This window comes from Rattus rattus, chromosome X, assembly GCF_011064425.1.
Source record: "Rattus rattus isolate New Zealand chromosome X, Rrattus_CSIRO_v1, whole genome shotgun sequence".
In the NCBI taxonomy this organism is placed as follows: domain Eukaryota; kingdom Metazoa; phylum Chordata; class Mammalia; order Rodentia; family Muridae; genus Rattus; species Rattus rattus.
Window position 1 is genome coordinate 22,330,309 of NC_046172.1, and position 14,400 is coordinate 22,344,708.

Here is a 14,400-nt window from a genome sequence, read left to right on the forward strand (position 1 = left end):
CCTTTTCTGGTACCTTGGAAATGGTTCCATTTCACTTCTCAAGGACATCAGCCCTGGTTTTCTCACCTGTTCCTCTTCATCACTTCTCTGAATCAGTTTCTCAGGCTGCTCCAGCCATATAGCACAAATGTGTTGACATCATACAATAGTAAGGTATTTTGTCCTGGCTCTAGAGTTTGAAGCCAATTTGTCATCAGAGCCCTCCTGTCTTTGAAAGCTTCAGAGATGACATGCTTCCTAACTCCAAGTATTTTTTGGCAATCTTTGCCATTTCTTGACCTGTACTTAAAGGTCCAATCTCCATCTCCACGCTCACGTAACATTCTTCCTGTGTCTTGTCTATAATGTGTTCTTATTGTACCTTTCTGATTAAGGACAGCAGTCATTGGATTAGGGCCCAACTTAATGTAGCATGATGCCATCCTCATATAAAAATCATGTTTACAGGTCCTGGGAGTTAGGACTTGAATATATTTTGGTGGGATATGATTTTATTGGGTCATTCTCACCCCTCATGTAAACATATTCCAGCATCAGTAATCTTAGGGATGATTTCATTCACTGTCTCACATTTCTCTTTATTGACTTCTTTTCATTCCTCTCTCTCTCTCCATCTCTCCATCTATCTAGTTTCTAGAAGAATCTATATAAATGATCATCTCTTTGCCCAGGCTGGCCCTAGAACACAAAATCCTCCTGCCCCAACCTCCTAAGCGTTGAGATGATACATGTGCACCACCATGCCAATGTGGAACCAGTGCTTGCGACTGAGATACCGGGCTTTTCCTCCTTGGCCCTCTACTCCACAGTACTGCTTTAGCACTCGCCACTCTCTTCCTATTCCCAACTTCTGGTTTATGTGCTTCTCACTTCTACTAAGATATTTAATTCCAGAACTTTTAAATACATAGAAAATCTGGAATAGCTGTACCGTGAATATTTGTACAGCCACGGCTTCAGATCTTCCACTAACCATTAATTATGCTTGCTTTATCACGCACGTGTCAGTTTGTGCTCTATTCATCAATTTATTTCACTTTTGACATATAAATACATTACTAATATTTGTATATATTCCCTAAATATCTCAGCATATATATTGTTAGCTAGACTTGTTTTTTTTTTATTTGAGACATAGCCCCTTCATCCTGGAACTCACTATGTATGCAGAAATGTCTAGCTTCATAGAGTTCATTTTTTTTTTCTAGTTTTTTTTTTTTCGGAGCTGGGGATTGAACCTAGGGCCTTGCACTTGCTAGGCAAGCGCTCTGCCACTGAGCCAAATCCCCAACCCCGAGTTCATTTTTTTTTACAGGTTTTCCTTATGATGTGAGATTTAACACATATGAATCATAACTGCATTCTTGCTGATCTTGTAACAAATTGGATATACTTATATAACCCAGGTTCTATGGATTTAGAGACTGTTGCCATCCCTGAAAGAGGGTTTCTCATTTTCCTTCCCATTCTACTCCTACCCCACCCACAGGCAACCAGTGTTCTGGTGTTTTCATACCATAGGTTTGTCTGTCCTGTAACTGTATATGATAGTATCCTATAACCAATACTTTTGTATACAGTTTTGGAGATTCATGTATTTTGTTGTGTGCCTCAAGGGAATTCTTCCTTTTACTTCCACTCAATACTGTACTGAGTGACTATGCCGCAGTTACATTATTAGCTCCATTGATGAACACTTGAGCTGTTTACAGCTTTAAAACATAGCAAATAAAACTGCATCATTGAACATGTTTTAAAAACTATGTTTTTGTCTAATCTTTGAGAATTTCATGAAATGTATTTTGGTCATATTCACCCCTTTCCTTGCCTCATGTCTTTCTACAATAATTCTCTGAGTCTAACTTGTGCTGCCCCTACATGTATGGCTGTGAGGTAGCTAGCTAGCTAGTCAATTTATAAGGGACTGTACTCCTGAAGAAAACTGACTCTCCCTTAGGTTAAAAAAAAAAACAAAAAACAGACAAACAAGCAAAAGTCTCAAAACACCTTCCCCCATGTACACACATGTCTTAGTTACCTTTCTGTTGCTGTGAAGAACACCATGACCAAGGCAACTTATGCAGCCTTGTTAGAGGAGACCTATCACTGGGGGTGAGTTCTGAGCTTTCAAAAGTCCATCCAGACCCGATCTCTCTTTCTCTTTCTGCAACTTACAGATTATATATATATATATTCCTTCACAAGCAGTTTCACAATGTTGTCAGTATTTCATTCTATTGTTTGTATCACCTATTTATTTGATGGCTATATACTTTTATGAACAGATACTTCAAAATTTGATAGAATCCAACTTTGTAACTTTCATAAGTTTATTACTTTCAATGTAAGGAAACTATACATCTATAGATTATAAAATAATTTTAATATATTTTCTTCTAACAGCTTTATTTATTTTCCTTTACATTTTTACATTAAATTTGTACATGATGTGACATTAGGGTCAAGTTTCATCTCTCCCCATGTTAGTATTTTCTTAATCCAACACCATTTGATGAAAAGACTTTTCCTCCCTTGGATTGATCACTTTGGTGCCATTATCATAAATCTAATGACTTGTAATTATGGGTTCAGTTCTGACTTTTTACTCTGTTCCATTAGTCTTTCTATGAATCTCTGTGTTACAGTCTTGATTATCGCTGCCTTATTCTGTCTTGAAATGTGGTAATATAAAATTTTCGACATGTTCTTTTCCATGATTCCCTTGGATATTGTAAGCTGTTTCTTTCAGAAAAAATTTAAGGATTGGTAGAAAATGTCACAAAATAAGAACCTGGTAGGATTATGGATAAATTTATATTGAATCTATCAACTAGTTTAGAAGAATTCAGCATGTAATTAATATTGATTTAATCTGAAAAAGCTGAAGAGTCCTACAACTATTTTAGCCATCTAAAATTCTCTAGGGTTCTTAGATTTGAGTATATAATTTTTTTTTGAAAATTTTGTCCAAAATCTTGTGATATTGATAGATTTAAAAACAATTTGTTGTTCAGTTGAATTTTAAAGGTCCCAGGATATAGGATCGTTACAACAAAAACCGCACATTCTTGTGTATATGTCATCAAATTGTAATGATTTTTTTTTGAAAACATCACTTGACAGTAGCTAGCTTCTTCCCTTAAATGAGAGAACTTTGGTACAAATCTATCATATTTGTACACTGGAAACTAGAAATGCTGCCGAGACAAATCCAGGGAGACCTAAAGGAACACATATATTTTCTTATGTATTTGGAAGATTGAATAAAATAGAGATGTCCAGTGATCTTTAGATTCTTGACAGTTCAATTAAGATCCCAGCAGGATTTTTAAAATGAGTACAAACAAGCTGATCCAAACATTTATATGTGAGGGCTGAGGAACTTGAAATTGCAGGCCTCCCAAAAAAAGTAACAGATAAAGAAAATCACTGGCAAGCTGCAGTAATTAAGGCAGAGAGTTCTGAGAATGGGGTATGGATCAGAATCCTGAGAGAGAGATCATATAATTTTAAAACCATTTTGATAAAAAAGGCAATGATGCTAAATAGTCATAGAAAGCGTGTCTCCCAGCATGTTTAACACTTGGTTATTCACAGTAACAAATAGGGAATCTTGATCTAAGTCTCACCCCATGTACAAAGACTAACTTGAATGGGGCTTGTCCATGTAAATGGAAAACATAAAGCTATAAAATTTTTAGGAGAAATTAAAGGGAAAAAATTCATGCTTTGAGGTTAGATATGACCCCAGTAAAAAGAAATGATTAAAAGCATAATCTATAAGAATATAATGTAGTTTATTCACCTTCATTAAAATAAAATACCTTTGCTCTGCCAAAGACACTAGAAAATTACAAGACAAGTTATAGATGGTGAGAAAATATTTTCAAACTACATATTTGTCAGAGAACTTTTGTTCTGACTAAAAAGTAATTTTAAAACTCAAAACTAAGTCTTTGGGAAGGCCTGCTACTGTTGGCATGCTAAATGAACACAACAATAAAAAGACTCCTGACATCTTACTGTACCCATACATCAACGGCTCACTCAGCCCTCACCAGAGAAGCTTCTTTTTGCACTAGATAGGAAGTAACACAGAGACTCACAACTAGACAATGGATAGCAAGAAAGACAAGGGGAATACTCAATCCTAAATGGAATATCTTCATCAAAATCCTACCTTCCAGGGCTCAGGGATCTATGTGGAAGAGGAAGTGGAAAGATCATAAGAGCTAGAGGTAAAGGATGACTCCAGAGAGACAGCATCTTCCAGACACATGGCTGATACACTCATGAACTCACAGAGATTGTGGCAGTATGCATAGGGCCTGCACATGTCCAAGCCAGACAAAATCCTAGCATGCCGAAGGGGAAGTGGACACAAAGTCCCACCTCTAATTAAGAAGCTATTTGCAATTGATACCACCTTCTAGGAAAGGGAAAATCAGCTCTTTACATTGGAGCCTCCCTGAGTATAATGACCACACTTCACAGAAGGCCCCACGCCCAGGAGTAGTTGCCCCACACAAAGTGAATTTCTTGTATTTTCTTTTTTATTTGTTTTGCTGTTTTTGTTTTATTGATTTTCTTTCTTTCATTCAGCTTGTTTGTCTGTTTTTCGTTTTCTTTTTCTTTTCCCTGTTGGAGAGACTGAGAACATGGCATTGGATGGGTAGGGAAATAGCAAGGATCTGGAACGAGTTAGAGTGTAAAATATATGATCAAAATATGTTGAATGAAAAATGTAAATAAATTTTAAAAAAAGATTAAGAACTTTAAAAAAACCAAATATCTCAATTTAAAAATTGGCAAAGGACTGGAACAGCTATTTCACCAAAGAATATAAGGATGACATATATACATACAAGATGATATTCTATATCATTAGCCACTTAGGGAATAATTTAAGCTAGCATTACATACTACTATACACTTATTAAAACTGGTGAAACAAAAAATGGCACTGTTAATGGACAGCAATTGGAACCTCATGCATTGATGGTGGGACTGCAAAATGGTACCCTCACCCCGGAAAGTCATTCAGTAATCTTTTGAAGTGATATCTATGTTTATCTCATTTTAACTTCATTTTCCATTTAATTTGGCTTTATCCTCTCTCTCTCTCCTTTTGTTTTTGTGTAGTTTAGCTTTTTTCATTGTTCTTCTTGTTTCTTTTCAGTTTTGTTTTTTTGAGACAGGGTCTTACGTAGCTCAGGCTGATATCAGAATGACTAATGTATGTGTCACAGTCTTGAACTCCTTTTGATCATCATTTCTTTACTTGCTAAGTGCTGGGATTCCAGGCACATGCTACTATGGCCTATTTATGTGGTGCTAGAGATGGAATCTGGAGTGACCTGCCTTTTAGGCACGTACTCTACCAACTGAACTCTGTTCTTTTTGTACATCATTTTCACAAAACATATTTGCTCCCTTGGGGCCTTTGAAGTTGCAATGTAGTCATCCTGCACGTCTTCATCCAACGTAGTCAAGTAGCTTCCTTTTAGCTTCATTAACGTCTATGATCAAGTTGCATCACCTCTAAGCAATCTTCCCTACTCATACTTTCTGTTTTCTCCTGGTCTGCTAACTGTTGTTCTCTAATGCATCATCTTATTTCTTGACTTTCATCGCTCTCTTCTTTGCCCATTTAATTGTCTGTACATTCATTTGAATATAGGCCATATAAGGGTCTCGGCCTACTTTTTCTTGGGTTTTGCTGATACCGTAGCTAGAGCAGCATCTGACCTAGAGCCAACAGATGCAGAAGTGATAGCTTGCCAGGAATGTGAACAGAATTTGAACTGTTGGTGCTGTATATTGTTTCTCCAAATGTTAGCCTTCACTATCTCAGAATTGAGTTTTAGTTAAGAATTTTCCCACACTGGAACAATTCTACTCAGAGCACTTTAAATGTCCTTTTTGTTTGCAGAACCCTGTTTTGGGACTGAATGTTTCAATTTCCCAAACAGTATTGGTTGTTCCTCTCTCTGCTTTTATCTCAGTGTTGTGGTTTGATTAGGTGCTGTGGCCTATATAGATTCATGTTTGAATGTTTGACCATAGGTATTAGGAGGTGAGTCTTATTGAAGTAGGTGTGGCCTTGTCGAAGGAATTGTGTCACTGTGGGGTTGGGCTTTGAGGTCTCCTATGCTCAGGCTATGCCCATTGTGGCACAGTCTCCTGCCTGCACATCAAAGTATAGAACTCTTGGCTCCTCCAGAACCATGTCTGCCTGGATTCTGCCATGCTTCTCACCATGACGATAATGAACCAAACCTCTGAGACTGTAAGCCAGCCCCAATTAAATATTTTTCTTTATAAGAGTTGCCTTGGTCATGCTGTCTCTTCACAGCAATAAAACCTGAACAACGACACCCATAAATCATGTTAAGCTGTATCATGTGCAAGAATGTGGACAAGAAGAGACTTTTGTGGAAGGATAACCAGTCTTTTTATCCTTCATCCCCAACTAAATACTGTACTAGAAAAGAAGCCAGAGATTGCAACTAGAAATTTAGTTGAGGTGACTCATAGTTCTGTATTGGGAGTCTGCTTTTCCTTTTGGTTCTCCCCTGTTGGCTTTTTAATATTTAATGTCATTCTCTACTGCCTTCTGAGCCCATCAAAGCAGAGTGAGGCTAAGGCAGGGTTGCAGAGAAAATCTTATCAGGTGTGCTATGAAGTAGTTTAGTTGTACCATGCTCAAAGTGCCTCATGTTAACACATATCAGTGCCAAGTAGTACAGTGGCTGCAAGGCACTCATGAAGCCACACCTGAGGTTAGTGACTGGGAATCCCCCATTGTCTGGTCACCAGCATTGAAATCAGTGCCTTTTGGGCCACCTATCTCCAAGTCTTTTCTACATTTCCTTTGAATGTGTAAAGAAATAGAGATGAACCCATGAAATGATGCCTTTCCTTCTTTTTCTTTCTTCTGTTTTTGTATAATTTAGGAAGTTCATCAAGAACGGATTGCATTGGAAAACCAATTGGAACAACTTCGCCCAGTCACAGTGTTGTGACAACCTCAAGGCTTGAGTGACAGCAGGTGACCTTGTCTGCCAAGATCTTTCTTTTGAGTATTTGAGCCCAACTACTTGTCATATATGTCTGAATGTCAAATGCTGTGAGCAGCACAACATAATCTATATGACTTTCTCTTTTGCACTTCACTTGTGTATTTTACAGTGGTGGTAAAATATGTCTTCAACTGATCATTGCACTTAGAATATTAACTATCAGCTACTGGGAGGCTAAAGCAGGACGGTCATAAGCTCAAGGCCATTTTGAGAAGCTTCTTGAGATACTGTCTTAAATGAAAAGTAAAAAGAGAGGTATGTATATATCTCAGTGGTAGAGTGCTTGCCTGATTTACAGGAAGCCCCTGTTTAATCCTAAATCCCACTTAAAATTATACTTATATTGGAATTTATCTCCAGTTTTAACCACTTTTAGATACTGCTCCTTATTTAAATTACTCTTTTAGCAGATAATTGAGAGCATTATTTATTTAAAGAATTTATAATTTTACAGAACCTATTAATGATGTACTACCAGGATGCTCATTTTATTCTTATATGTATGCTATATACAGTCCGTGGGTTTCCTGGATAGTATGCATTCCAGCTGGATAGTCTTAGGCATGATGATAATAAAAACAAAAGCTGGAATACAATTAAAGCATCAGATTTATACTGGCACTGTGCCTCTACCACTAAATGCCAAAAACTGCTTCCGTAGTACCATTTTGATATTATGTCTGTTATACATAATACATGACTATTGTTTTCAATATCAAAACCTTACTGGGTCTTTACACCTCTGTGAAGTAGAGATTTTGGCAATGAACTGTTGAACTTGGCCAATCTAGGCCATCAACCTAGAAAACTTAGTCCTTTTCATGTAAATTTTTGCGCAAGCACAATCTACTTTAAATGCCTTGCCTGATCAAATTAAATAAATAATTGCCAGATCTCTGCTTTTATCCCGCACGGGATAACAACTTTGTAAATGCATGAGCTTGGAAACCACCCATCAAATATTGGTAGCTGGATAGCTACCTATTTGTTGTTGAATCCAGGTATCCAAGCTGAGAGGGGAAGAAAATAGCCACCAACTCTGCAACACTCCTTGGCTGTTGTCATTGTCTTTATTTTAGCCTCGATTGCAAATGTGTTACTTCTGAAGATACAATGAAAGAATGCAATCTTCCCACCAGCTCTGCGACTACTTGTTCGGTGCAAAGTGTGCTCTTGGGAAGTATTAACATTACATACAGTTCAGGGGAGCTTAGCTAACTCTAGTGGAAGTGATAGAAAGCAATCTTAAATTGCAAAAGCAAGGATCCTGTAGAAATTTAGTAGTACAGCCCAGTTGAAAGTAGGAAATTACTGACCTGTAGGGTTACAGGGTCCCTGAATCACTGATCTTCAACAGGGCATTGTAGTGTTAGCACAAGTTGCACAGGGTACTTTTCAAATGGTTTTGGATAGATTTATAATATGTAAGATTAAGCTGTTGATTTCAATAGAGCTGAGAGTGTTTAGTAAAAATAGGCATTTATTTAATACTTCCCTGTTCCTTTGGCAAGCTCTATCAGTAGCTTAACAACAGAAGAGTTCAAACAGATGATGTTTTTCCAAAGAAAAACAAATTGTTGACTCTCTTCCATGCATATTTAAGGATTTGAATCTGATTTGATTTGGAAAGTCATGAAACTTGAACTATTTCTGCATTTTTTTCCCTTTGGCTGCCTTTTTTTTTGGTTGTTGTTGTTCTTGTGGGGAGGGATCAGGAATGGGTTTGACCCCTCCTAAAATTATAGTTGGTTCAGTGCAAATTCCTAGGTGACTTCTTTTTCCATATGCTGGGATGTGGGGGCTGGGACAGATTTTCAACAGCGTTATCATTGCAGATGTTTCACAGCATGTTTGGCATTTTGTACATTCAATACAGGAAAGACTAACATATGCACTTTATCTCAAAGTCTCCCAGTGCATATGCACTCACTTGGGCTAGCACTTCATCTCCACCAACCAGACACAACCTAAGGAGTGCTGGTCTACTGAGCATTTGAAAACACTGACATATTGTTTCCCTCATGAAGTAAATGACACAGGGAACTGCATGAAGAGATTGGAATTTTAAAGGACAAAACTTGCATTGGACAATCAAGGCCCTCTGAGTTCCACAACCTCATCAATATTTACATTGTGGTACTGGGATCAAATACCAGGACATCATTCATTCTAGGCAAATTCTGGGCCATACCTTCAGCCTTTCACCAATATTTTAATGAAGCATTACATTAAACCACACACCAATCAATCTCCCCCCACACGCACACATAGTACTTTTAGCTGGACTTAATTTTGATCAGTTTATTAGTTGTTTAGAAATAGATTCATAAAAGGAAGTACTTATGTTTCTATTAAATATATACTACTAAATACATGTTATATGACTAGTATTGATCTTTTACTTCTGTGTTTTGTTAGGATGTGCACTTTTAGGGATACAGTGCCTGATAATATTTTTTGAGAGCCTTTAATATGATATGGGGAAAAAACACATTGAAATCACTTGTAGAACTACTTTGGAATTTATCTCCATTTAACCACAAAAAAGAAGCTTCCTTGATGAAGGATAAGAGATGAAGATTTGCTTGTTTTGCAGAATTCTACAAAGTGAAGGTTAACCCTGTCTCCATTCATGGGGCTTTAATTGCCTTGTTGCTCAATGGTCTTTCTGCCTGAGGATCCTCCAGTCCTACAGATGATCATACACAGTAGGAAATGACCATGGGCTTATTGGGGCTTTTTAGCATCTCTAGTAAGTAGCATACAGCTTTGGCCAGCTTTCTATTCATAGACCTAAAGCAGAGCCCAAATGATAATAGTAAGAATGGATGTATAATGTGACAATCAAGATATTTGCTCTAGTTGGAAAGATCTAAGCAGTTTATAAGCATCAGACAAGGGTTTGGGACTAATTTAGAAATGAGTTGGCTTAGATGGAAGCTGTGCTATGTGATTATTAGAACTAGGCAGGACCAGCGTTCCTCATTTATAGCTAGCATGAGAAAATCACATCCCTAAGAATTGTGGACTCTTGGCCCAGGAATCCACAATAATAGATAGCTAGAAGTAGAGTTGGGATGTAGCCTGATTTTATAGATTCCAAGGTAGTCCTCTGTCAACCCTAAAAATAGATTAGAAAGCCTTTACTATTTATCATGTTGCATTTTATTGACTTAATTGGTCCTTAGATATGAAAGCATCTTTGAAGGAGTTTTAGATCTAGACATTTCTCTCAGATTTAAGTAAAAAAATAAAATTTGAGAGGAAATAATGTTATTAAACTATTCTAATGCTTCACCTTTGATGATGTAGTACATTCCTTTAAATCTTGGCAGAACTTTCCAAAGCTACTGTTTTCAATAGATTCCAGTCCCATATTCCCATGGGCACTTGCTTTCTCAAGTAGACTACTGTAATAAAAATGAACTCAATATGTAGGAGCTTATAGTTTTCTCCAGTATATTGGTGGTTGCTCACAAATGGTTCATTTTAACACATTTTAGGGATAAGTAATCAAAAACATGAACTTCCCTTTTGTCTTCCCACCAATGTCTGAACTATTGTAAAATAGTATGTTTCTTTAGCTGTGTTTTGATTGTATAGTATTTCTAAATATTTCTCTGTGTTCTGGATGGTCTCATAACTGTGGCCATAATAGATATTAGAAGATCACTTAGACAATATCTAGAATTAATGTGATTCTTGCAATCAAGACAGACTTGCAAATGTCTTTTTCTAAGCAGTAGTTAGAAAGAGCTCAATTATAGTATTGACACCTTAAAGCTAAAACATTTGTTCAACACAAATTTCCATCACACCTCTGACTAGATATCATCAAGAGAATGTGGATTTACAAACATAAAAGCAAGAATTTACCATCTCTCACAAGCAGATTGCCCCATGTGATTGACAAGAAGGCTCATTGGGTTGTGGTTTGAACATTGAGGGTGTGAAGAAAATGAAGCAGTGGCTGAAGAAATCTTCTCCTCTCACTAGAGGTTTTCCGTTCTCTTTCCAGATGATCATTCTATTTCAAAAGTTCCCTTAAAATTCAGACTTCAACACATCAATTGAATTTCTTCTACTCTAGTTATGGGTGTTACAGTTTTTTGTGTCATGACTCAGTATGTATGGTTCAAGTTCCTAGTCAGGAGCAGAGATCTGGAAGTGTGTAGTCCCTAAGCCTGCACACCTTCCTCCTCTTTCAGCATGGCTTGTGGAGACATCCCACCAACATAGACAGGTTGGTCACTGATGATCATTTTAATAAACACTGTGGGCCATTTTGCTTTGCTTGTTGGTGAAAAGAAATGTATCTAATTATTTGAACCTCTGAAGGATTGTAGACAAGGAGGACCAGACTTTAGAAACTATCCATGTGGATTTTGAGAGCTGCTGCCCAGCAGAAATCTTATAAATATGCCTTGAAGCAGTCATTTTGTGATTAGGAGCTGGGAAGCCCAGGTATAGTTAGTTTTAGGCTTGTAGGATTACTTCCTAGTTTCTCTAAACACACATGTTCGTAAAGAATGCATTGAAACACTGCAGGTTGCAGTTGACAGTACCTACTCTGTCTGCAAAAGCCTCACTTTGCTGGCAACTATTGGAGAATGCTTAGTTTGTATGTCTTGGGAGTTTTCCTTCTTGCTCCTAGCTAATTTCATGGCTCTGGTAAGTTAGAAATACTATGTTTATGACTCTGAGGACCAGAGGACAACAGGCTTTAAGAGGGCTTAAATTGGGATTCGAGGACTGCAGTAAGGAACCCCTCAGGTACCAGGTTCATAGCAGTCCGGGATGATAGGACTAGATCCTAAAGTTCTTTCAGGGAGCTCTGCCATGAGACTGAACACAGTGTATCCATCATAGTCCACTTGACCAACTAAGTTGTAGTTTTTGTTTCAAGTCAACTTACATGAGAACTTCCACTACACCAATCTTGGGAAGTGGGGATACCCTCTTCTTTAGAACTAGAGCTGCCATTCTTTTCATCTTCAGCACAAGTAAGGTATTAAGTGAGCCAGAGACAAAAAGAGCCATTTTAGTCTTCATAATTATCTGCTAAGAGAGATAACGAGCTGACTGTCTATTTTAAACTCGAAGGTAAAAAATGTATATTATATTTTTTCACTACAGGTACATGTAACAGTAAAAAGTGTAACAGCAAAGTATATATTTGATGCTTTCTGTCTTTTCATGATATTGTGCTAACAAGTTGTGCTAGTATTGAACTCAACCTGAGTTTCACTCATTTGCTAAGCATTGGGAACATTCTGTGTATTTACCTTAAACATAAATAAATTCCTGAGAGTGTCCTATATTTGGATTGAGATTTGTAGACTCATGCTAACTTTACTGCCTCTTTTTCACACTTGTTGAAAAATCTGTGAAGAACATAGTAAGTTAAGGATTTCCAACTTGGAAAAATGTACACGATGTGAAACTGGGGTGCTATGTTAAAAATAAACGTATGATAACTCATGGGTTTTGTGGCGTCTTGGTGTCAGTATTTTCTGGTTTCTATTTGGCCTTAAATCAGGCATTGTGAAATGAGTTGGAGGGTCTGTTCCATTAAAATCAAAGTTTGAGGTTTGGTTAATTCGTCTCCTGGCAAGACAGGTTCTTCAATATTTGTAAACAGTAAACTTTTAGCAGTCATGGGTCATCAGAGCAGACTCACTTTAAAGACCTACTGATTTGAAACTGGACTTAATGTGAGCCCAGATTACTTGTTTTATTTCCTCAGCGGTCTTTTGGCTTGTGAATTTCCTAAACTGTAAATATTTCTATAGTCCCACCACTTTAGAGCCTGAGGCAAGGGATCAAAACTTATTGATAGTGAGTTAAAGGACAGCTTAGGCTAAATAGTGAAGCCATGTCTCAAAACCCAAACAATAGAACAATTACATCCATCCAGTGTCCTTAGCTGGAAAGGGATTGTCTTGGTTACTTTTTTTGCTGTTATAAAATACCCTGACAGAAGCATCTTAAGAGAGAAAGGGTTTATTCCAGCTGACAGTCCATCATAGCGGAGAAATCAGGGTGTCAGGTGGAGCTATTGTTTCATTGCATCCATAGATGAGTGCAGGCTGCTGTTCAGTCCCCTTTCTCCATGTATACAGTTCAGGAGCCATCCGAGGAATATTGCCATCCACACAGTGGGCTTCTCCTGCTGTAATTAATATAATCAAGATAATTCCCCACAGGCATGCCCAGAGGCCAGGGAATTCTAGGTTCTGGCAACTTAACAATACTAACCATCACAGGAGCGCTAAAGAATAGTGAGGAACAGTTGTCCCCAAATCCTGACCAATTTCCTCTTTCACCATAGTTGCAACTTCTTTCCTTTACCTTCAAAGTACAAGTCTCCTATTGTCTGCACTTTCTACTGTGCTATAGTGTACATCTGTTATGGTTTGGATATGGATTAAAGGCTTGATCCTCAGCCATTGGTATTATTTGGGAAGATTCTGTGGACTTTAGGAAGGACCACATCCTTGAGGGCTGTAACTTGTACTAGGCCCCTCTCTGTCTCCCTGTTTTCTGCTTGTTGTAATGTGAGCAGTTCTCTTCCACAAAGCACTGAAATATCTGTAACCATATTTAGGTCTCAAATCCCCAGACAAATGGCTAACAGGTTTCATTGACATATCAAAGCAGACCTGGCCAACAGGTTCTCCCAGCACCTCTTTATCTGTTATAGAGTCCTTCTGGTTAGCGTACTCTACCCTGAACTCAAGCCCAGGTATTGGCTGGGCTTCACACCCCCCACCCCCAGTTCCTCTGGCTCCTGTATAACTCAGTCATTTTGGCTGTCACTCTCTTGGCCAAGGCTGCCCCTTTTTATCATCAGTTCCTCTCCTTCACATAGCCCAGTTCAGGGTTATACTCACTCTGGACTCTCCCAGATGTCCCTGCCTCTGACTATGCTTCTTCTTTTATCTACAATAAACCTTTTCCTCCACCATCCTCAGGAACAGTCATGTCCTTCCTTTTTATTTCATTTTTTTTCATTCAACCATGAGTCAAAATACATCTTCTGTTTATGTAAGGCCTTTTGCTGCAGTGATGAGAGTCTACTACATTGTCTACCAGTTTGTTCTGTACGCTGTCCAGCTGGCTGTAGATGATGTACTGCACAGCCAAGTGCTGGCTCAGGAGCTGGGAATGAGAGCAAGATGCTGCCTCAAGAAGCTCATAGGTCATTAGGATGGAGAACTCTAGATGAGACAGCGTGGAATGTTGTGTTAGGGTAGGCTAATTGTAGCTACTGCAAAGACATAAACTACCTTGAGTTGCGATTGAAGCTATTTCAATA

The 14,400-nt window shown here is 38.0% G+C and overlaps 1 protein-coding gene across 1 annotated transcript in view; it reads left to right on the forward strand.

Moving 5' to 3' along the window:
• The window catches only part of LOC116888444 (ralBP1-associated Eps domain-containing protein 2-like), a 36,032-nt gene extending 23,469 nt beyond the window's left edge, over positions 1–12,563 (forward strand). The window contains exon 4 of the mRNA XM_032889719.1: positions 6,957–12,563. Coding sequence (XP_032745610.1) covers positions 6,957–7,025 — 69 coding nt within the window. The 3' untranslated portion in view covers positions 7,026–12,563. The remainder of the gene's footprint in view (positions 1–6,956) is intronic.
• Positions 12,564–14,400: the final 1,837 nt, after the last annotated feature.